General features: G+C 56.7%; 1 protein-coding gene across 1 annotated transcript; it reads right to left on the reverse strand.

Moving 5' to 3' along the window:
* Positions 1 to 779: 779 nt before the first annotated feature.
* Positions 780 to 23477, reverse strand: VPS37B (VPS37B subunit of ESCRT-I; the record flags this gene model as incomplete). Its single annotated transcript, XM_080717717.1, has 4 exons — positions 23333 to 23477; positions 4032 to 4203; positions 1818 to 1900; positions 780 to 1250 (listed from the first exon to the last, which is right to left on the reverse strand). Exons 1-4 carry the CDS (start codon positions 23441 to 23443, stop codon positions 780 to 782), a joined length of 837 nt encoding a protein of 278 aa, XP_080573843.1. The 5' UTR covers positions 23444 to 23477.
* Positions 23478 to 24423: the final 946 nt, after the last annotated feature.

Consider the following 24423-nt stretch of genomic DNA (forward strand, 5'->3'; position numbering starts at 1 on the left):
GGCTGTGGCCTGAGGGCAGCGTGGCTGGCAGCCTGCGGGCGTGGAGCCTGGCACCGGGGGAGCTAAGGCACAGCGCGGCCTGGCGTGACCACGCACTGCGGCAGGAAGACTGCATCGGCTCCATTTGCATTTCAATTTGCTCAAAACAATATCTGCATTTTTAAGTTTCCCTGAATGGTCTTGTGAGTGTCAAAAAAGTCTTCTTTCCCAATATAAAAGAGAAAAATACACCTGTAGTAAAACTCGGGCATTTGCCAGCGCCCCGGGCTGGCGGCGCGGGCAGCTCTGCCGGCCTCCTGGCTCCGGGCCCAGCCGGGAGCCAAGCGCTGCGGCGGGGGCTCGGGCGGAGCGGCTGGGCTGCGCGGGCCTGGGCGAGACGGCCGCCCCACAGCTCCGCGAGCGACCCGGGCCACGCACGGTGGGCTGAGACACAGCACTGTTTTCAAAACAGAACAGATAGTTAGCCATGCTTATTAAATAAAGTGGCAGTATATCAGAGCCACATCTGTAAATGAACGGGGGGGGGCTCTTCTGAAATGCGTCTGTCAACACTAGCGTACTTGGAGACCCCACCTGGACGCAGACGGATGCCACGCCGGCGGTGGCACACGGCCATCAGTGCGCGGAACCCGGGCTCTACTCTACTCACCGCTGACCTACAGTTCTAGAACCGGCGGACACGCGGCCCCCACAGGAAGCTCAGCCCCGGCCGGCGGCTGGGCCCCGCAGCCTCCGTGCACAGGGCGCCCTGGACGAGGGTCTCCCTGCGGGCGCGGCGCTCACTGGAGGATGAAGCCCGGCTGGTGCGGAGGCAGCCGGGGAGGGGGTCTCTGGGGGAGAGCCGGGGGGTACGGCGACACCAGCTGTGCGGAGAATCCTTGCTGAGGGGGGAGGCCCACGCGGGGGGGCAGGGGCGGGCACTGCAATCCTGGGTACGGAGCGGTGGGGCCCGAGCCCATGGCAGCGGTGAAGGCGGTGGGCACTCGCACCGAAGGCACCGGAGGTGGCGGCGGGGGCACACGCCGGGGCAGGGCGCAGGGGGCCCCGCTGGCCTCCAGGGCCGGGTAGGGCAGCGCGACGGGCGTGGGCTCGGGGGCCGGGGCCCGCGGGAGTCTCTGGCCCTTGAGCACCAGCTCCTGCAGCTTCTCCACCTTCACGCGCCGCATGTGCGCCAGCTTCCGCCTGCTCTGGTAGACGTCGATGAAGGCGTCCAGAGGGACCTCTCCGTCCAGAAACTTCTCTGCCATGTTCTGAGAGAGGAGAAAGCCGGTCACAGGACGTGCGGCGCAGGGCTCAGGTGCCGAGGCCTGCCGGGCGCCAGGCCCAGGTGCGCCCGCCCTGGCCGACCTCCCGAGCCACCTCCAGGCAGAGCAGGGCGAAGGGGCGGTGCCGCTGTGGCCCACGCCAGGCCTGGCAGGACACAGGCCTGCACCGCCGCGCTGCCTGAGAGGTGCCGCCGACCCCAGCGCCCTGGTGCTCCGTGCGGCTGTGCCCGGCTGGCAGAAGAGCCCTGGAGGTCAGCGGAACAGACTTGCTTGTGCTCATGATGCCCCCACCAAAGCCTTGCGGCTGATGACCACGGCGGCCACACACTGCCAGCCCTGACTCGCTCCAAGGAACGCAGGACACGGAGACGCCCTGCCTCGCCCTCTGGCCACAGCCCTCACCTGGGCCGCCCCTGGAGCCTGCATTCCTGGGACGTGCCCCCTCCTGGCGTGGAGACCTGGGGCTCACTGTCCTGAGGGTGAGCCGTGGACGGCCAGTGGCCCTGAATGCGGGAAAGGCGCCCTGGCTCCCACCAGGACTGGCTGCCTCACCTCGGTATCTTCCTCGATCTTGGCCCCTTCTGCTTGAAGAAGAGCTAAGAGGGTCTCCAGGGAGGCGCTGTTGGACTGCTTATCTGAAAAAGCAAAGGGCGTGTCAGGCTGAAGATGGGAGGGTCAGAGGTTCAAGGACAGCCTCAGCAATGTACTGAGACTCAGCAACGTAAGGAGACCGGTTCCTAAAACAAAAAATAAAAAGGGCTAGGGTGTAGTTTGGAGGTAGAATGTCCAGAAGTTTAATTCCCAGTACCACAAAAAATTAAAAAAAAAAAAAAAAAAGGGAGGGAGGGAGGGAAGCCAGGCGTGGTGGCGCACACTGTAACCCCAGCATTTGGGAGGCAGAGACAGGAGGATCGAGGTTCATGCCCAGCCTCAGCTACTTAGTGAGGCCCTGTTTCAAACTAAAGAATAAAAAATTGGGCTGGGGGTGTACCTTGGAGGTAGAGTGCCCCTGGGTTCCCGCAGAGCGGCTCTGAGTAGGGACGATGATGCTGTGGTCACAGCTTCTGCTTCTGAGCGATGACCTGGAGGTCCACCTAAGCCCGGCCACCCTCCCTCAGGACAGCGCCTGCCCAGGCACCGCCCGCCGCCCTCCGCCACCTCTGGGCGCACGCCTCGCTCGCTCCCACGGCCGCAGCACTGCGTGTTAACCTCACAACTCACTTGCCCTTCACTCCACAGGTGGACATTTAGGCTGTTTCCAAATTTAGCTATTACAAATAGAGCCACGACAGTTTTATACTTTTTTTTTTTTTTTGGTGGTACTGGGGGTGGAACCCAGAGGCTTTCTACCTCCGGGCTATACTCCCAGACCTATTTTATATTTCATTTGGAAACAGGGTCTCACTAAGTCGCTGAGAGCCTCACTACGTAGCGGAGGCTGGCTGCGAACCTGTGCGATCCTGTCTCAGCCTCCCGAGCGTGGGGATCACAAGTGTGCCACCGTGCCCGGCTGTACTTACCTTTTGATAGACACAAAATCCATTTCTGCCAGGTGTATGCCCATGTGTGCAAATGATGATCACAGATGGAGTGAGTGTGTGTGTGCGCGTGTGTTGCTGGTGCTTGAGCCCAGGCCCTTCTAGCTCTGAGCTACGCCTGCAGCCACACTGCATATTTATTTTATTTTTAACTGGTCTGTTGCTGAGGCTGACCTTGAATCCGAGATCCTCCTGCCTCAGCCTCCCCAGGTACTGGTACAGCAGGTGTGCACCACCCACCCAGCTCACACCCAGCTGGAGGCGCTGCCAGCACCCCCAGGCTTCACACATGCCTTCCCAGCAGTGAGGGAGTCACACACACTCACCAGCACCCACGGTGCAAGCTTTTCGCTTTTCCAAGTTCTCTCGGTTGGGTGTGAGACCGTGAACTTCTACCGCAGGGAGCGGGGATTACAGCACACACATCAGACATCGCTGTAAACCGCGCTGAGGGGGTCACTTTACCCAAGCGTCCCCTTGAGAGCTCTCAAAAGCACCCTGGATTCTTTTTTTTTTTTGGTGGTGGTGGTACTGGGGGTGGAACCCAGAGGTTTTCTGGGCTATACTCCTAGACCTATTTTTTTATTTGGAAACAGGGTCTCACTAAGTTGCCGAGAGCCTCACTAGTAGCAGAGGCTGGCTTCAAACCTGCACGATCCTCCTGTCTCAGCCTCCCAAGCGCGGGGATTACAAGGTGCGCCACCACGCCCGGCTCCTGGATTCTTAACATTTAATTCCTACGTTTCTTCATAAGGACTACATATTAGAGTGTGACATTAAAGCCGGGCATGGTGGTGCACGCTTGTAACCCAAGCATTTGGGAGGCTGAGACAGGATAGTGGTTCCCGGCCAGCCTCAGCTACTTCTGCCGCCGAGTTGCACCCCTTGCCCCATTTTATCCTTAAAACAGGGTCTCACTAGGTCACGGAGGCCTTGTTCGTTTGCGGGGGCTGGTGGAGGCCTGCGCCCTCCTGTCTCGGCCTTCCAAGAACAGGGATTACAGCTGTGCGCCGCCACGCCCAGCTGGAGATGGCGTCTTGAGTTTAAAAAGTGGTCTCTTCCCAAACTGGCAACACTATTTTATATAGAAACCACTGTCTTGTGGCTGTAAAGTCACTGTCTTAGCCTGGTGTTTTCCATGATAATATTTATTTCCTGATAGGGCAATAACTTGAAAGTCTATCCCCCCCCCCAACTCTATTCTCAAAAGATCCTCCCAGAAAGTTACCTAATTTGGTCTTCTTTATCTGATAGGCTTCGAAGAGAACCTGCAGCTCCTGGTATTTCTGGGTCAAGCGCGCTTTCCGCGTGTCCAGCTGGGGCTGATACAGAAGGTTTCCCTCCGCCAGGCTCCGGTTGCTGGCGAGCGTCATCTCTTTGTTAAGCTGGACAGTCTGCGTCTGCAAGGAGCACAGGAGGGTGAGCCCGCCGGCCAGGCCCAGGGGCCGCTGCCCGCCTGCCGCGGGCAGCCCGCTGCCACCACACCAGCCCCGCTGAGGGACGTGGCTTGGCCTCGGTTCCGTCTGTAGGGAACCCGGCTTCTTCTCCAGCACCTCTGCAGGCCAGGCTTCTGTCCTGCGCTGCGCACAACTCTTGCTTCGAGGCTGAGCTGTGACCTGTCCTCACTACTGCTGCCACTGTGCTGCGGAGGGCACGGGGCTGGGGGCTGAGCGAGGCCGGTGTAAAGTTTGTTGAAGAATCGGTTTTATCAGAGGGTGACCAGTTGGCACAACGCCAACCCAAGCTTTGTAAGCAGACGAGATCAAGGAAGCAGCCAGAGGCGCCTCGGGTGAGCTGCCGAGTGCCCACCGTGGGGAGGGCCTGCCTGCCCAGCTCGTCCCCTCCATGACAGCCCGCGGGGAGGCTGGCCTCCAGGCTGCTCCTCCTCTCAGCTTCCCGAGGCTTGGGGTCACAGGTGCGGCCGGCACGAGAGGCTCTGGTGGGAACAGCGGCTACTAGTGGGGACTGCGGAGCAGACCCTGGGGGAGAGGGAGGTCTGAGAAGGAGGGAAGGAAAACAGCCCAAGTGTTTTTAAAGGAAGACACACACACGTCAGGCTGTGGCTTACCTCCCCCTCGCCCTGTCTCCATGGCCAACACCCCGCGCCAGGAGTGCTCTGCGCCCTGCGCTGGCCGCCTCCCTCCCCTCCGCCCCGCCCTTCCTCCTCCACGCTCCACCTCCCACACCCACTTATAACCCACGCGCTCCCTCCCAATCCCCACTGGCGCTGCACCTCCAGCCCCGCACTGCACACGCCAGGAGGGCTCCCCAACACTAGCGCAGCACCGGGCGCTTGCCAGGCTCACCGCCCTCAGGAAGCAAGGGGGTCTCGCGCTGGGAAGGCCTACTTCAACCTGGCCCGGAGGCAGGTGCCCTCCCCCAGGCAGCCGCTCCTGGGGGGGGGGGCTTTAGGGCCGTATGCGCCAAGGTGCAGCGGAGCAGTCTGTCTCATTTAAGTGAACAAAGCCGGGCATGGTGACGAACGCTTGTAATCCCAATACTTGAGAGGCTGAGACAGGAGGAACGCGGTCAGCTCCGCTACTTAGCTCCTCCAAAACTTAGTGAGAATAAAATAATAATAAAATAGGGCTGAAGATGTAGCTCAGAGGTAACACGCTCCTGGGTTCAGCCTCCAGTACTACACACACACACACACACACACACACACACACACACCCCAAAACATGTAACTCCCATATGACCTAGAAACTGTAATCTTGGGAATTTGTCCCAGAAAAATGAAAGCCGATTATCATACAAAAACTTGCATGAATGTTCTGAGCAGGATTTAGGTATCTACCACGTGAATACTTAAATTAACTGTGGTGATACAGCCATACCATGGAATACTACTCAGCAATGAAAAGGACACTACCCAGACATGCAGCTCAGCAAACACACAAGGAGCCGGGCGTGGGGCGCACGCTTGTGATCCCAGCATTCGAGAGGCTGACACGGGAGGGTCCGGTCTGCAGCCAACCTCAGCTACTTAGTGAGGCCTCCTGCAACTCAGGGAGACCCCACTTCAAAATAAAGGATAAAAAATAGGGCTGTGGGTGTGACTCAGAGGCAGACCGCCCTGGGTTCCACCCCAGCACAGCCCCCGCCCCAAAAGACTACGAGGAATTAGTGATGCTGCAGGGAAAAGCCGAGCCCACGGGCCCAGCCCGTGACGCTGTGCACAGCGTTCTCCATGAACAAAACCACAAAAACAAAGCCGGTGAGCTGAGCTGAGGGGAGGCGGCCTCCTGCTGCCGGACGTCCTCAGTTCTGCCCCTGACGGCACCCGGTGGACGCCTGGCCGAGAGAGCATGTGCAGAAGGCCACCAGCGTCCACGGGGCAAGGCGGAGGGACGCGGGCGCAAAGCCTAATTACAAACAAACCACAGCTCTCGAAGGGAAGGGGCCGGGTGAGGACCGGACGGCCAGGAGCGGCTGCTCCCCCAGGAGCCTCGACCAGCCCGTCGGCTCAGGGCGGCCGGGCCTGCCCAGCTGGCCTCCTCCCCGCACAGCGGTGTAAGATACAAGCCCCAGCTGCCGTCTCTGGCATGGCACCTGGTGACGATCTGCTCAACAATCCAGACCCCTCCACCCCCGAAAAGCCGGGAGCCACTGGGGGCCCAGTCTGAGAAAAAGGGATAACAAACTACGTAGCAAGAGCGAGCCAAGAGCAAGCCGGCGGGATGTGGCTCGGAGGCAGCACTCGCCTGGCGTGAGGTGGCCCCGGGGTTCGGTCCCAGCTGAAAGGAGGGCCTTGCTGTCAGAGCGCTCAAACCCTCGCGCACCGGCTGGGCCCAATGAAGTCCTTGACGCCGAGCGGCGTGGGGGTCACGCGTGGGAGGCGGGCGTCCCCCAAAGCCCGAGAGTCCCAGGCAGAGGCGGCGCAGGAGGCGAGGTCCCAGCAAGCTGCCCACACGGGGCCGGTGAGCCGGGCTCCCAGCCAGGCCCTCGCCCAAGACCCCCGCCCAGGTGATCGCGTCACAGCTCCGCTGGAAGCCCCTGCCTCAGTTTCACTGAAAACCCATCTCCAGTACCTCACTCCTGGAGGTTTAAGTAGAGCCCAAATCCTCTGTCGGGCACGTTAGGTGGTCCCAAGAGGGACCGGGAAGCACGGCTGTTGGCAAAGAGCAATTCCTCTGAACAGGACACGGAAAGCCCAGCCGCCAGTCGGCAAGGGAGCCGAACCAAACGCCAACGGTGGCAGCAGCGACGGCAGGCGCCGCGGCTGGCCCGCCTTTGAGCGTCCTTTTCTGGTGCTGGGGACTGAACACGGCATCCACCTCCAAGCTCTACCTCCAGCCCTTTTTATTTTCAGGGTCTCACTAAGTTGCTGAGGCTGGCCTTGAACCTGCGCTCCAAGTGCTGGGACGACAGGTGTGTGCTGCGGCGGGGCTGCAAATTCCAAGTGGCCGCCCAGGATTCTTGGCCCTCAGGTGGGCCGCGGGGGCCAGCGTGTGCCTGCGCCGCGGCAGGGTCTCCTGGCGGTGAGTGCAGCCCCAGCCATCAGAGGGCCAGACTCCGCCCAGGGCGCTCCTCGGTGACGGCCAGGGGAGGAGGGCAGGGAGGACTCACCACGCCTGCCACACAAGCAAAGGCCCCGGCCTCCCGGTGGAGGACGACTGGAGGAGGACGACCGTCCACCCCGGGGAAGCCCAGGGCCGCAGGCGCCATCGGGCTCGTGGCACTGCCACTGCCACAGCCTGGGCGTGGCAGCCGGCACCAGGCCGCACCGAGGCCTCCTCACCACGCTGCTGCTTAAGCAGAGAGAAGGCTTTTCAGGAAATCATCTCACGGTGTTGAAGAGACATTTTATAAATGCACGGTTCCACTTCAGTTTCCCTTTTTCTTCTAAAGAAAAATGAGATGCGCGGTGGCGTTTCTAGTGAGGAGCCGTCTGCATCAAGTTATTTCTGCCCGTGCGTCTGTCCTTAAGTACAGACAGCTGTCTGTCCCACGGCGACCCCGAGCAGTGGGATTTTATTTTTACCTTCCCCTTTTTACTTTTAGCTGTCATGTTTGATTCATTATAGTGTGTGTGTGTGTGTGTGTGTGTGTGTACTTTGTTGGTACTAGGGACTGAACCAAGGGTCATTCTGCCTCCAAGCTACACCCTCAACCCTTTTTTTTTTTTTTTGCGGGTCTGGGGATGGAACCCAGAAGCATTTGACCTCCGAGCTACACCCCCTGTTAAATTTTTTTATTCTCTATTTTGAAACAGGGTCTCACTGAATAGCTGAGGGCCTCACTAAGTAGTTGAGTCTGTCTGCGAACCGCGATCCTCCAGTCTCAGCCTCCCAAAGGCTGGGATGACAAGCCTGAGCCACCACGCCCAGCTCCCTTTCTATTTTGAAACAGGGTCCCACTAAATTGCTGAGGCTGGCCTTGAACCTGTGATAAACCTGTCTCAGTCTCTAGGTACAGGGACTGTAGGTATGTACCACCATGCTTGGCTCACCCATTTTATTTTTACAGAAAAGGGTCATTTTCTTAAATTAAAAAAAAAACACCTATTAGGACTGGGCATGGTGGCACGTGTCTGTAATCCCAGTACTTGAAAGGCTGAGACAGGAGGATTGCAAGTTTGAGGACAGCTGCAGCTACTTAGGCCTCTGCAAATTAGTGAGACCTGGTTTCCAAATAAAAACAAAATAGGGCTGGGGATGTAGATCAGAGGTACAATGGCCCTGGGTTCTATTCCCAGTACCGCACACACACACACTGCCAGATATTACAACAATAGGACAGGCAGGTGTCCTAAGAAGATAAGCTGCCTTTGTTTTAGGAGGGAGGAAATTCCCTTATGCGCTGCCTCCAGCCGAAACAGCGGCCCCATCCTCAGGATGTGCAGGACTTTCAGAATGCACATTCTACCAGGGGGGCACGTGGTTACTTCTCATTTTGGTTGATGATTAAGGTAAGAAATAAACCGGTAAGAAAGAAAACAGACAAAAACATGGCACACAAGCTACTGCAGCGCGGCGGCCGGGCGGCGGGGCCCCTGCGGCCGGTGCAGGCCAGGCCGGGTTTCCAGGGCCGCCTTCCAAACCCGCCACTTCTACAACGTGCAATTCTGATCCGAGCTGCCCACAGTCTGGTCCTTCATGGTAATTATAACTGTGCCTTCCTGGACGCCACGGCAGACAAATCTGTCCACGCCGCCGAAGCTCGTGTTTCCGTGGAAAAGTGCGCTGGGTAGCGGATCCGCACTACAGCACGACCCTCATCGTAACAGAGTAAACGTCACCACTGACTTCAGTTAGAACGGAAGCCCTGGACAGCAGCGGGTGTGCTGGCGCCCTGGGGAGGGCCAGGTCCTTGGTGGGCTGGGGAGCGCCCTGCCGCCGCCCAGGATCCTGGGCCCCGGTGCACAGAGCGAAGGCGCCCTTTCACAGGCAAGCACTCTGCAGGACAAAGGCGGCTCCCCGCCCACCCCGAAGCCACTCTTCCCCCTCGAGGGCCGCGCAGGCTCCGAGGCCGCAGGCCCGCTGACGGCAAGGAATGGGCTCTCCCCGCGCCTCAGAGGGTGGCGGCACTGATGCCAACTTCTGCTCTGCAGAGCTGTGCCCGAGGCACGCGTGTGTGTGTGTGTTGGGGACTGAACCCAGGGCCTTGCACACACCAGGCAAGTACCTGGACCACAGAGCTACCCCCCAGCCACAGCCCTGTTACAGGCCCACGGCACGACTGAGGGCGACGGCAGGGCGAGGCGAGGCCGCCCGGGCTCTCCTGTGGCTGGTGTGGTGGCAGGCAGCTCCTCTCCCCTGCCCGGTCCCTGGAGAAGGGCACCTGTTGCCCAGCCTGCACCGCCCTGGGGTCTGCGCATCACTCCGCGTAGGGAATCCCTCCCTCCATTAAGAATCAAACCCAGCCAGGCGTGGGGGCACACGCTGTAATCTCAGCACTCGGGACCCCAGTTCGCGGACAGCCTCAGCTACTTAGCAAGGCCCTTCGAAACTCAGTGAGACCCAGTTTCAAAAAATAAAAGACTAGGCTGGGCGTGGTGGCGCACGCTTGTAATCCCCACGCTTGGGAGGCGAAGACAGGAGGATCGCACAGGTTCGGAGCCAGCCTCACTGGCTTAAGAGACCCTGTTTCCACATAAAAGAGTTAAAAAATAGATCTGGGAGTGTAGCCCGTGGGAGTGTATCCCGGAGGTTGAAGGGCTTCCAGGAACCCCAGTACCACCAAAAAAAAAAAAAATAATAATAATAATAATAATTTAAAAATTTTTTAAAAAGACTAAAAAATGGCACTGGTGTGTAGCTCAGGGTAGAATGCCCCTGGGTTCTACCCCTAGTACCAAAAAAAAAAAAAAAAAAAAATCAAATCCCATCCTAGTACTTAGCATGGCCCTCCACAATTGAGATCCTGCTTCAAAATAAAATAGGAGCTGGGTGTGTGGTGCACACTTGTAATCCCAGTACTCAAGAGGCTGAGACAGGAGGGTCGCAGGTTCTCAGCCAGCCTCAGCTATTTAGTGAGGTCCTGTTTCAAAAGAATAAAATAGGGCTAGGGGTGTAGCATAGAGGTAGAATGCCCCTGTGTTCAATCTCCAGCACCGCAATGAATGAATAAATAAATAAATAAAACGGGCCCAGGCGAGCCCCAAGCTAGCTTCCCCCTGGGGTGTGTCCATTGGCTGCAGTTGCCGCCCCTCGCTCGCTGCCCTGCTCCCCAGGGCTGCCCACTGCTCCCGACTGGGCTGGCCCCTCTCAGAGGGACACTGGCTCCCTTTACTGGGAAACCTGTTTTGATTTTCATGTTCTCCTCTCCAGAAAATATTAAATTCAAAGCTATTTATAAGCCGGGCGTGGTGGCGCACGCTTGTCATCCCAGCATTCGGGAGGCTGAGACAGGAGGACTGAGGTTCGCGGGCAGCCTCAGCTACTTAGCGAGGCCTCTGCAACTCACTGAGACCCTGTTTTGAAATAAAGAACAGAGAAGTCGGGCTGGGTGCAGCTTGGAGGTCGGCTACCCTGGGTCCATCCCCAGCAGCGCACACACGCGAAGCTATTTCTAACACATGAAGTGAATGTAAAGCTCTCGTCCCTTCTGCCCTCCAGTACGGCAGGCAGCTTGCGATGGACGAGGCTGGGTGGCTCAGCCATGAAACCGCGTCTCCTCTCGTACCAGGTTGACCTGGCACCACCTAATCGCAGGTAAAGCTTACGGAAGTCACAGGCCATCTGAGCCTGGGCTTTGCCTCAAAGGTTAGGTTATTAGAAAACCCACATGCGAGCCGAGCCAGGTGTGGGGTTACAGGCGCGCACCACCACGCCTGGCCTGGCCTTCATCTTCCACTTAGAACAAACTCACCAGTGCTGAGGTTTACCGTCTCCCAGTGACTTCAGGTTTCCAGAGGAAGCCTGTAACCCAAGCTACACTTTCCTAGAGTGCTTGTAAACAACCCCGTGCAGCTGATTTCGATTTAAAACTCCCTTCATACGTTCTACTGAGGGAAAAATACAGCCAACAACTTGACAGCTGCAGAGTTGGACTGTTTTAACACGGTGACAAGATTAAAAGATCTGAAAATACAGCCTAAGAGCTGCGGAACATTATGAAACTGTCCTAAAATACAACTACCCTGGGGGCTGCAGGATCGTCTCCAAGACTACAGCCTACTCAGGAAGGAGGTTTATTGGGTGCTTATCAGAAACCCCACCAAACCACCCACTCCACCCACGCAACACGGCGCCTCCAACTGCTGAATTAATTCAGGTCGCCTCTTGGCTAAAGATGCCCAGACCCTTCTTGTGGAGAGATCTGCTTCCCTCAGAAGGCAGGAGGCAGAGGTCCACACTCCATCCCTCCAGGTGACGGAGGCGTGCGTCTAAAAATCACCACGCCCTTCACTTAGGTGACCACGGGAACGCAAAAGACCAGGCTGGAGAATCAGCGCGCCAGTCCCGAAGGAGACCCGAGTGTCTCGGGCCGCCCTGGCAGCCTTTCAGCTCTGCAGGCGAGCACGCCAAGGTCTGGTGCTCCTGGAAGACTCATTTCCCAGTACTCAGAGGAAAAACGAGCCCTCCCTACTTCTCAGACTTACTCAACAGGGTGAAGAGCAAGGAAATATAATCACAGGTATGAAGAGACTTGTTTTTTGTGGTACCAGGGATTGATCCCAGGGGTATTTTACCTCCAAGCTATACCCCCGGCCCTATTTTTTTTCTTTTATTCTGAAACAGGGTCTCACTAAGTTATGAGGGCCTCACTAAGTAGCTGAGGCTGACTAGGAACCTGCGATCCTCCTGTCTCAGCCTCCCAAGTATCGGGATTACAAGTGTGCGCCACGCCCGGCTTGTAGGAAGAGTTTTAAAATAACTGGTGCATAACCGGGCATGGTGGCGCACACCTGTAATCCCAGTACGTGGGAGGCTGAGACAGAAAGCTGGAAAGTTCAAGGCCAGCCTCAGCTACTTAGTGAGGCCCTTTGCAATTTAGTGAGACCCTGTTTCAAAATAAAAATAAAATATGGCTGGGGGTATAGTTTAGAGGTGAACTGCCCCAGTAACCCCCTTCCCCAAACCAAACCAAACAACCCCAAGCCCCTAAACTGGGGTATTTACTGGCTTTATAATAGGAACTTGGGGAGGGTCAGACAACAGGACCCCTCCCCCACAGAAACGGCAATGCTATCTGACTAGTCCTCCAACAGCAAGGAGGTTACCAAACTCAGCACCAGTCTTACTGAAAAGTAATCCCAGCAGCTGAGCCTCGGAACCCTCCACCCCACAGAACCAGAACCAGAACCAGTTAGATATCAATTTGTTTGTTTGTTTGTTTGTTTGGCGGGTCTGGGGATGGAACCCAGGGGCGTTCTACCTCCAAGCTCCACCCCCAGCCCTATGTTTTATTCTTCTTTTTTTTTTTTTTTTTTTTTTTTTGGTGGTACTGGGGTTCCTGGAAGCCCTTCTACCTCCGGGCTACACTCCCAGACCTATTTTTACATTTTTATTTGGAAACAGGGTCTCCTAAGCCAGCGCGCGCGGCTGGCTTCGAACCTGCGCGATCCTCCTGTCTCCGCCTCCCAAGCGCGGGGATTACAAGCGTGCGCCACCACGCCCGGCCTTTTATTCTTCATTTTGAAACAGGGTCTCACTGAGTTGCAGAGGGCCTCACTAAGCAGCTGAGGCTGTCCGCGAACCGCGATCCTCCTGTCTCAGCCTCCCGAATGCTGGGATGACAAGCCTGCGCCACCACGCCCGGCTACATACCAATTTAAGTGAGCGATCTGGCCAGACATGGCGGCGCATGCCTGTCATCCCAGTACTTGGGAGGCTGAGACACGAGGATGAGAGGTCTGAGGACAGCCTCGGCAGGTAGTGAGACTTTATCAGCCTGGTGAGACCCTGTTCCCAAAGAAAAATAAAACAGAGCTGGGAGTGGAGGTAGGATGCTCTTGGGCTCAATCTTCTGAACCAAAGAATAAAATAAATAAAATAAAAACAAACAAGCAGTTTGGTTCAAGAATGTACATGCAAATTTAACATACGCCTATTTTCCATTTAAGATAAAGGTCTTTTCTTAAAAGAACTGGCCTGCTAGCTTAGCTTTCCTTTCTACACAGGACAGTCTTTCATCTAAAGTGACGACTCAGGCGTGACGCCAGCGGCACAGGAGCACTCCCGGAATCCTCCCATTTCCCCACATCTAGTCCACACCTAATTAATTAGCAAGATTTGTGTGTGTGGTACTGAGTCAGGATTGAACCCACAGGCATTTTGCCTTCAACCTACACCCCCACCCCGATTTTATTTCTTATTCAGAAACAAAGAAAGAGAAAGGAAGAATACCAAAAAAAAGAAAGAAACGAAAAGGAAAGAGAAAACATCTCTCCAGATAGACCCTGGGTTTACACCGAGACCACTGAGCGGGCACTGGGGCCTGCAGTTGGCGGCGTCCTACCTGCCTCACTCCCTACACTCTGGGATCACAGGTGTGCGCCACCGACCTGGCTGAAGTTTGTTCTGGTGAATCTTTTTTTCCCCTAAAGCGCTCAGCTTATGATTTTCACAGAAACAACTCTTTCTCTTTTTACTCACGGCTCATCAGTTGCTGGAGTATTTACTGAAATCACATAATAACTAAACAAAGCCAAAATGAGCCGGTCGTGGCAGTGCACGCCTGTAATTCCTATACTAAGAGGCTGAGTCATGAGGACTGCAGGTTTGAGGCCAGCCTCAGTAACTTATCAAGAGCCTGCTTCCAAACAAAACCTAAAACTGGGCTGGGGTGTAGCTCAGAGGTAGAAGGCCTCTGATTCAATCTCCAGTAAAACAACAGTAACAAAATCAACATTCTCCTCTCCATCTCCCCACAAAATCAGCCTATGGACGACAGTTTCTAAACTTCGATTCTCTTTCTCTCCCATCTTTCTCTTCTCTCTCTTCTTCCCTCCCTCCCTCCCTCCCAGGTCTCCCTATATTGCCCACGCTGGCCTGGAGCTTGTGGGCTCCGGGTCCTAGGCATGTGCCACCAGGCCCCTTTGGGCCCTGATTTTCTTATTTACTCCTAGTTTCTGGCCAGAATCAACAACCAACGCATTCAGTGTTTAGTAAGAGCTTAGTCTTTTTTTTTTTTTTCCTGGTCTTTATTTCCTTTAACCACAATTTCAAGAAATTCATGTAAGAAGCGGGGTGTGGTGGCTCACGCCTGTGACCCCAGTGTTTGGGAGACTGAGACAGGAAGATCACAGGCTCAAAGCCGCTTTGGTAATTTAGCAAGTCTCTCGACGCTCAGTAACCTAGTGAGAAGCTGCTTCCAAACAAGAAATAAAATTGGGCTGAGGGGACAGCTAGAGTGTGCTCCTGGTTTAATCTCCAGCACCAGAGACAGAAAGAGGGATGGATGGGTGGATGGGTGGATGGGCGGGCATTTTCAGACTAGCCTTTCCATAAATGCAAATAAGAAAATGCCTATCCAGAGCCCGGTGTGTTTGTGCATACCTGTAATCCCAATACTTGGTAGGCCGAGACAGGAAGACCGCAGACTGGAAGCCAGCCTCCGAGTAACAACAGCCTAAGTTGCCCAGGTGGGCTTTGGACTTGCGGCCCCGCCTCGGCCTTCTGATGAGCTGATTACGAGTGTGCGCCCCCCAGCCCAGCGGCGGTGTTTCTTCCTGATGATACCAGCTCTGCTCGTTTTTCCCGCTTCCTCCTAGACGGCGCTGCTGTAGGATCCGTCCTATGACCGAGCGCATCATTCACACTGGGCAGCCTCAGCAAGGCCTGCGGTGAGGTGAGCCAGCCCGTGCCCTCGCACTGCCACCCTGGCTGCCCAAAGTTCAAGGGTATCAAGGTCTCCCGGCCCCTAACGGAGCCCCTGGTTCTAGTCTGATCCCTCTCCATCGTCCTCCCCGGCGGCCAGAGCCATCCACACAGACGCAGGCCAGCTGTGAGCCCCACGGCTGCTGGTGGAGGACGGAGCCCAGGCGCGCGCCTGCGAGGCCATCTGCTCAGCTTCCCCTGGCTCGGGTCCTGCCCTGCCCCCTGGCTGCCTGCTTAGCGCTAACTCTCCTGAGTCACAGTCCCGAGTCCTCCATAGCTGCCCAAGCCCCAGGCAAGCCGGGGTGAGCGGGCTCTGCTACTTCCCACAGTGCGCAATGTGTGTGTGAAGTCGGCTTCTGTACATCTGCGCGATCCTAGGATGAAAACCTGGTGCTGAAGTGCAGCTCAGCGGGCAGTGCTCGTCTGGCCGCGCGAAGCCCTGGGCTCAATCCCCAGCATCACCCAAGAGGAAGAGGAAGAAGTGGCCGGGCCGGGCGCGGTGGCCACGCGTGTCATCCCCGCGCTGGGGAGGCGGAGACGGGAGGATCGCGCAGGTTCGAAGCCAGCCGCTGGCTTAAGAGACTCTGTTTCCAAGTAAAAATATAAAAATAGGTCTGGGAGTGTACCCCAGAAGGAGAAGGGTTTCCAGAAACCCCAGTACAAAAAAAAAAAAAGAGAGAGAGAGAGAAAGAAAAAGGAAAAAAAAAAAAAAAAGAACTGGCCGGGCCGGGCGTGGTGGCGCATGCCTGGAATCTCAGCACCTGGGAGACCAAGACAGGAGGATCGCAAGTTTGAGGCCAGCCTCAGCAACTTAGCGAGGTCCTCAGAATAAAAACTAGAAAGGGCTGGAGGTGTAGCTCAGAGGCAGAACATCCCTGGATTCCATCCCCAGTACCACCAGAAAAAAAAAAAAAGCTGGCTTACTGGTTTCACATCTCCAAAGTGTTACGTGCGAGACTCCGTAAAGGCTGGGTAAGAAGTAAATTTCCCTGCTACCTGGGGTGAACATTACTTGGCTCTCACGCCCCCTCCACCATCCTAGGGCTGGGCTATGGATAATAACTGCAGGTGCTGTAATTAACCTGGGGGCACAAAGGGTCTGATTGAAAAGAAACACCAACAAAGACACTGCTTGAAATAGAAGTAATTATTCAAATACTACTTTCCACAAACAAGGCTCCTCACAATTCTATGAAAAGTACTTTTAAAAGCTGTCTGCAGAGCCAGGTGTGACGCAGGCAGGTAATCCCAGTACTCGGGAGGCTGAGATAGGAGGACCAAAGGTAAGCCAGCCTCGGCCACTAGGAGACAGCCACCTAGCGAGACCCTGGTTCAAAACAAACAAGAATAGGGCTGGGGTGTAACTCGGAGGTAGAGGGCCCCTGGGACCCAACCCCAGAACAACCATAAAAAATCGCTGGAAAGAGCTTCCCTGCCCTCGTGCCTGGGGAGGAAGGGCTCCGGAACGTGGCCGCCGCGCCCGCCGCAGAGCTGAGCCCACAGCAGAGGTCTTTGCAGCCACCCCGCCGAGCTCCACGGCGACACCCAGCTACCATGATGGGCGCCTGGCCTTCCCGGAGGCCATGGCGAGGGTGAGGTTCCCACGCCTGCCACGGGCGCTGGAGAGGGCACCAACAGTACAAGGCGCGGCCGCGGGGCTTGCTGCTCGCTCTCCCTCTCCCCATCCACAAGCCCCGTGTGCCCCTGGCTCGCAGGGTGCCCAGAGACCTCCTCCTGCCTGCCGGGTGGGCGGCGTCACGGCTCCACGCTGGTGGCCGTCCCTCACAGCCCAGCTGGGTCGCGGGGGTGGGGGGCGCCCTCCTGCTCTGCCACGTGGCCCAGTCACCTCTGCCCTCCAGCAGCACTAACCAAAAAGATGAAGAGGACAAAGGTGCCCCCAGGCCAGTCACACACAGGGAGGCACAGCACTGGCAAGACGCCAGGAGTGCCAGGCAGGAGGCAGGGAGAGGCTTAGGGCCAGCGGCCGCGACAGCTGAGAGGTCCTGGGAGGGGGGGTAAAGCTGCTCCCACCCCCTCCCAACCCTAGCTCAAACCCCAGCTGCTGCTGCTGCTTTTTTGGGGGGAGGGAACGGGGTTGAACCCGCAGGTGTTCTACCTCCAAACTACATCCCCAGCCCTTTTCTTTTTTTTATTTTGAAACAGGATCTTCCACGTTGCCAAGGCTGGCCTCGAACTTGTGATCCTCCTGTCTCAGCCTCCCAAATACCACGATTACAAGCGTGGGCCACCTCGCCCAGCTTCCTAACTGCATCTTAACGGGCGCGTCATTCCCCCCTCCAACCCGCTCTTCCTGCACCTCCCACACCAACCCGGCCTCGGCGGGCGCCACAGCGATCTTCCCAGGCGCTCCAACCCCGCTGCTTCTGGGCTCCGGGCCATCTGGAGGGGCCCACAGGGCCCACCGTGTGCAATCTGCCCCGCTCCTCTGCCTCTGCGCCCACAGTCCCTTCCCGACCAACTGGTCCCTTTGACTGGTCCATCAAAGCCTGCTTAAAGAGCCGCCTCGCTCAGGGCTGGCTGGAGGGGAGAAGCGTGCTAGGATGGAGTCCACCAGGCTCACGGCGCTGGCAACGTAAAGCCTCCCCCATAACTGCTTTGAGCGCCAGCCTGCGGCGTGAGCGCACCCAGCTGCTGGGCCGCCTCCAGGGCTGTTCCCAAGCTGAAACGCGGGCGGATGCACCTTTCTCTCCTGCGGCAGAAGTCTGTGTGCTTCATTAGGCCCAAACCCTACCACGGGGGTCACGCACAAGCCCAGGGATGGCAGTGCACGCCGGCAATCCCAGGACACAAGAGGCTGAACTGGAGGATGGCGGCTTCAAGGCGAGACTTGGCAATTTTGCAAGACCTCAGCGAGGTCGTGAAGCTGGGGGCTGAGCTCGGGGGTAACAGCCGGGAGAGACGACGACGAGGCGGGTGACCTTGCCTCGCACCCGTGAGGGCTCAACAGCTGGGGACGGGAGCGGAGCCTTCCACTGCAGCAGCGAGACGACGATGCCCGTAAGTCTGGGCAGTAATGGTAACAACCATCTGCCAAGTGTTCCCTGTGCTGGGCACCGCGGCAAGCGTCTTACACACTTACTCAATCCGCACAGTAACTCCGGAGGAGGCAACTGTTATTATCCCCTCTCTTCCCAACAAGGAAACACAATAGGAGAGATTACCTACTGGGCAAAGGCCGCAGGAGGCAGCCCGGACTCGCCCTCGCCGTGCTGGAGCCCGCCGCCCTGAGCCGAGAGCTTCATCTAGACGCGGCTCCAGCTTCATCTAGACGGTCTAACAGCTCTGGAACAACGAAAACGCGCTGGCCTCTGGCGGTGCCTCCTCCCGGCCAGGGCTAACGCTTACCCTCTCAGGACCCCTCAGCTAACGGCAGGCCCCAGGGCCGTGCTCACTTCACAGATAAGGAAACCGAACACAGAACCGAACTGAAACGCACGCACATACTCTTCTACTGGTGCGTGTGAAAGACGGGGCTGAGCGCAGGGCTATGCCACCTCTGAGCTACACACCCCCAGCCCCACTTTATTTTTTCTTTTCAAACAGGCTCTCCCTAGATTGCCGAGGGTCCTGCTACACTGGTGAGGCTGCCCCCGAACCTGCCATGGATCCTCTGGCTCGGCCTCCCAAGCAGAGTACCAAGCTCTTACGTCCTTCTCAAGAAACCAGGATGCCTCCTTGGGAAATGGAAAATCAGCCAGAGCTGACCTCAGAAGACATTCACGAGCACAGCGGTTTTGTTTAGTCGGCAACAAAGCGACAGATCACAGAAGAGACTGAACCAGGCAAGCTGGACGAAGCCTCCGCGCGGACCACGGTGACCACGGTGACCAGCAACACGGACAGAAGCCAGCCCCAGAAGCACACAGCCAGGGACCTCAGCCCAGGCCCGCCGGCATTCAGCAACCCGCATGCTGGGAAGAAGCCCTGGATTCAAGCAAGGGCGCTCCCCTTCAACGAGCAATCAGGATTCAAGCAGAAGCTTCACAGCCTCACGCACCACTCACAGCCCAGGCCTCTAGGAAGCCGCCAGGCCAGGGCGCTCGCTTCCCAGACAATCTGGCTTTCAGGCTCTGGGCTCACGCGCCGCCTGACGGTCAGCACCAACCGGCTGGGCAGCGCAGCCTCAGGGGCAGACGGGGAAGTGACCCAAGAGGCCGTTGACTTGCCTAACCCCGTGAAGGACGGTTCCTTTTAAGGGAGTGCCCTGCAGGTCCCAGCGGGGCTGAAGTGGACAAAGGCTCATTCCAGTGCCACGCAAAAATAACTTGAAATAAAAATAAAAACGAGCGGGACTTGGCAGTGTGCACCTATAATCCCAGCTACTTAGAAGGCTGAGGCGGGAGGATCATGGATTGGAGGCCAGCCCGGCCAACAGTCTAAAGAAATAAATAGTAAAAATAAGATGGAGCCGGGCGTGGTGGTGTACACTTGCAATCCCAGTACTCAGGAGGCTGAGACGGGAGGATCAGAGGTTCGCGGCCAGCCTCGGCTACTTAGCGAGACCTCTGCAACTTAGTGAGACCCTGTTTCAAAATAAAGAATAAGCTGAGCGTGGTGGCAACACGCTTGTAATCCCCGCGCTCGGGAGGCTGAGACAGGAGGATCGTGCAGGTTCAAAGCCAGCCTCGGCTACTTAGTGAGGCTCTCGGCAACTTAGTGAGACCCTGTTTCCAAATAAAATATAAAAATAGGTCTGGGAGTATGGCCCGGAGGTAGAAAGCCTCTGGGTTCCACCCCCAGTACCACAAAAATAAATAAAATAAAAATAAAATAAAGAATAAAAAATAGCACTGGGAGTGTAGCTTGGAGGTAGAATGCCCCTGGGTTCTATCCCCAGTAATGCAAAAAAGAAAGAAAAAAATCGTGCTGGGGGTGTAGCTTGGAGGTAGAACTCCACTGGGTTCAATCCCCAGTACCAAAAAATTAAATAAATAAAATCTGAACTGCAGCTCAGAGGCAGAATGGCCCTGGGTTCAATTCCCAGTACCAATAAAGTAAGATAAGCGTGTGCATAGGAGGCCTTGGACGGAGCAAACCACCGGGGGGTGAGCTCCAGCTGGGGGTGGCCACAGCCAGTCAGGGGCAGGCAGAGGAGAAAGGGCAAACCCGCGGCCCTGGGGCTCCAACATCATTTTCAATCCACGCACACACCGCAATTAAAACCATTTTCAATCCACGCACACACCGCAATTAAAACGGCGTAGAGAGCACAACGCGCAGCTGCGTTTATGAATGCCTCCAAAGCCCTGCCACGCTTTCTGGCCGCCGCTAACTATCCCCTCGGGCTGGAAGATGCCTACTCTACAATTTAAAACACTTCCTTCTGCCAATTAAAAAAAAAAAAAGCCTTCCATTCAGGTTAAGGGATTCTATGCTGGGAAACCGTTCCCTTTACTGTCTGACCCGCTGAGATCCGTACCGCGGCCACGACAGAACCGGGCAGCGTTTGCTAAGTTGACGGCTCATCAAGTTTACTGAAGTGTTTCTGAGACGAGACATTAACCTGTCAGGATGACTAGGTATTAATGATTGGCAGTAATCTTTCAAGCAGAGAACTTCCAGTGATTATTACTAGTTGTAATTACTGTTGTTGTTTTTTTTTTGTATACTAGATATTAAATCCAGGACTTTGCATATGCTGGGTAAGCACTCTACTGCTGAGCTACTTCTCCGGCCCCATTTATTATTTTATTTTGAGACCAGGTCTCCCCGTAAGCTGCCCAGGCTGGCCCCAAACCCCGCGTGGGGCTGCAGTTACTCTTTGCCGAGCGCTACCTCCGGGCTGTGCCAAGTGTCTAAGTCGCTACCGCACCCGATCCTCGTGTCGACTGATGAGAAGATACGGTATCACAGCATCCTTTCCAGAAGCCGTCTGAGGGGAGGGACGCCTGCAATCACAGAGCTCAGAGTGGCCACGTCCAGCCTCGAGTGTGCGATTCCGAAGCCTGAACACTCTTTGACACCCCTATCATAAACGTTCCACTCGGTCAAGCGGAGACCGTTCACAAAATATTTTCCTCTGTGTCTCAAAACACTCCCAAAGCAGGACAATGCCTGGCATTCCCAGGTGAGTGGAAGTACCGTAGCAAATACAGTGGTGGTAGGCATCACATCCACTCCTTTGGAGACGGGCTTCCCTTAACCAGGGCAACCGGATTTGCCAGTGTCACCGTGGGTAGGCGAGCTGCTTAAGGTACTTTAGTTTCCAAATTCAGTTTCCTTGTTTTAAAAGCACTACACCCTAACTCAGAGGTCCAATGCCCCTGGGCTCAATTCCCAGTACTAAATAAACACACCAATAAATAAAGGCTCTACACCCAGATGAACTATTGTTGAGTGACTTAAATTGAATTGCTGCGGCTAATCACTGGTAGGGTATTCTGGTACGACAACCACTTTTATTAAAAAACAAAAAAATCCTGCTAGGCTAACTTGCCTTTCTCTTTAAAAAATAACTGCCAGGTTCTTGGGTCGGGGAAATAAGCGAGGTCCATCCCAACAGCCTTGGAGTTACCAGAATCAAACTGGCTCACCCCCCCCCCCCCCGGGCAGCCTATTTCTATTAATGTCCCACCAATAAAGCCTCAGCCGGGTTCTAACTGAAACAGAACAGTCACCTATCACAGAGCAACCTGCGGGCAGACGCAGCAGAGGCACACACGTATCGTTTTATTATTAAAACTAGAACGATGCCCTGCTGACAGCAACCAAAGGTCTCCTGGCAACTCAAAAGCAGGGAAACTAAGCCAAGATTTTCTTTCTCTGTGGACATGAAACTCTCATTCAGTGGAGAAAGATGGATTTTGTCGCTTATCCTGCTCTACAATGGAAAGTGCCGCATGGAGACCATAAATGGGGTAAATGGCATCTCGGCGCAATGTTCTGTGCGCCAAGCTACAAAGCCCGTGAATACAAGGGGTGTATTAACGGGAAGACCGATACCATCTTACTACAGTGGCCTCTCTGTAGCGCCACACAATGCTCTGTTGAGGGTTTTCCAGGGATTTTGAATGTGCAAACTCCATACAAGCCCCCCTTTAACGGGGCTGGCTCGATGCTAAACAATCCCTCTTCGGAAAGAGAGTCAAAAGCCCCCACACTTGGGCTTGGGGTGGACAGCTCAGCGCCCTCGGCCGTGGGAAGGCGCAGACCGTAGACAAAAGGAGGAGTGGTAGGTGGGCTGGGACAGCTAGACGGCCGCGCTCACCTGGTGGAGACCCAGGCACCGAATCTGACTTTCAAAGAAAGATTCCCCAAAGCGTTGGGAGAATGCAAAAGAATGAACCATACGCTGCCCTACACAGGAGGCATGGAGGAAGATAAGCAGAAGCCAACGGGGCGGGCACATGCCTTCCAGAGGCTGGGCTGGCCCTTGACGACCAAGGAGGCCGGTCTCTCCCAGAAAGAGCTCCAGGAACCCAGAGGGCCAGAGCACTGAGGCACAGAGCCAGCCATAGCAGAAGTCTTCCAGGGGGGAGGCAACCCTGGGGTGCCAGGGACCCCGATCCGCTCATAATACCCCCCAGGCCGAGGAAAATAGAACGGTCTGGTGGAACACTTCCAAGCAAAGGCAATTTCGGGGCCATTCCTGGGACCCCTCAGAAGTAGACCCTTCACACCCAACCCCGCTCCGCCTCCTCCGTCCAACTTGGTGGACGCCTGCCCAGCCCTAAGGCCCCCGAAACCCTCCCCCCGGATCCAGCCGCAGAATCTTAACTCTCCCCCCAAAATCTATGCTAAGACCCACAGTAACTGCCTTCGGCCCCCAAGACATTCCGACTTCCCCTTCGAAACCCAATTCCTGCTCAGCCCAAACCCCCTAACCCTCGCCTCCTGATGAGACCCCGACTCCGTCCCCTCCACCCTGCGGATCCAATCTCAGCCCCCGACTCCCTCCCTGCCCCCCAAGTCCCTGTTCAGCCATCGCCCTCGAGCCCCCGATCCCCATCCCGGGCCCCCGCTTCACACGCACTGGGGAGCCGAGACAGGAGGATCGCGGATTGGAGGCCAGCCTCCGCGATTCGGGGAGAGCCTTGACAACTTCGCGAGATCCCGATCCAAAATAAAAAATAAAATAGGGATGGGGGTGCAGCTCGGCGGTAGAACTTCCCTGGGTTCAACCCTAGCGACCCCCCCAAAAAAAGAAAAAAAACCCCAACCAGCCTTGGGGCCTCCAGCCGCCGAGCCCCACCTGCGCGCCCCGGGCCCCTCCGCCGCGCCCCGCCCCCGCGCCGCCCACCTCCTCCATCTTCTGCACCATGGCGGCCAGCTGGCCCTCGTCCTCCAGCAGCTCGTTCAGCTGCACCAGCGACAGCCCCGCGAAGCGGGCCTCGCCGCCGGCGCCCGCCATCCCCGAGCCCGGCCGCCGCCGCCGCCGCCGCCGCCGCCGCCAGGCCGCCGACCGGAAGCGCCGCAGGCCACGCCCCTCGCGGGGGGGCGCGTGACGCCAGCCCTGGGCCGTGACGTCATCGCGCGGGCGGGCGGACGTGACGTCAGGGCGGGGCGGCGCCGGGGCCGGCTTCCTGGAGGAGTTAAAGAAGACCCGGCTGGGCGTGCGGCGCGCCCGGGAGCCCGGCAGCGGGAGGCCGAGGCGGGAGGCTGGGGGTCGGAGGACGGGCGCCGCCCTTAGAGGGGCCCTTTGCGACTCAGGCCGTTTCAGTAGAGGACAAAACAGGGCTGGGGGTGTGCAGCTCGAAGGCAGAATGCCCCGGGTTCAACTCCCAGTACCGCAAATAAAATAAAATAAAACAGGCCCAGCGTGGTGATGGAGGCAGGAGGATCGGAGGTCGGAGGACGGGCTCAGCTCCTTAGGCCCTTTGCGACTCAGGCCCTGTTTCAGAGTAGAGGACAAAATAGGGCTGGGGGTGTGCAGCTCGAAGGCAGAATGCCCCGGGTTCAACTCCCAGTACCGCAAATAAAATAAAATAAAATAAAATAAAATAAAACGCCCCGCGTGGTGGTGCACGCTGTAATCCCAGTGCCTGGACGGCCGAGCGGGAATCGCAGGTTCGTGGACAGCCTCAGCTATTTAGCTGGGCCCTTGCAACTTGGCGAGACCCTGTTACAAAGTTAGAATAGGGCGAAGGGTGTAGCCCGGAGGTAGAATGGCCCTGGGTTCCGTCCCCAGTATCATTTTAAAAAATAAATTCTGAGGTTAGACAGAGTCGCAGGTTCGAGGCTAGTCTCGGTAATTTAGCGAGCCCCTCAGGAACTTCGGGAGACCTTGTTTTGAAAAGTAAAATAGAGCCGGGCGCGGGGGCCACGCTTGTCATCCCGGCATTCGGGGGCAGAGACGGAGGATCGCGGTCCGTGGACAGCCTCAGCTGCTTA

This window comes from Muscardinus avellanarius (assembly GCF_963383645.1).
Source record: "Muscardinus avellanarius genome assembly, chromosome: 21".
NCBI lineage: Eukaryota > Metazoa > Chordata > Mammalia > Rodentia > Gliridae > Muscardinus > Muscardinus avellanarius.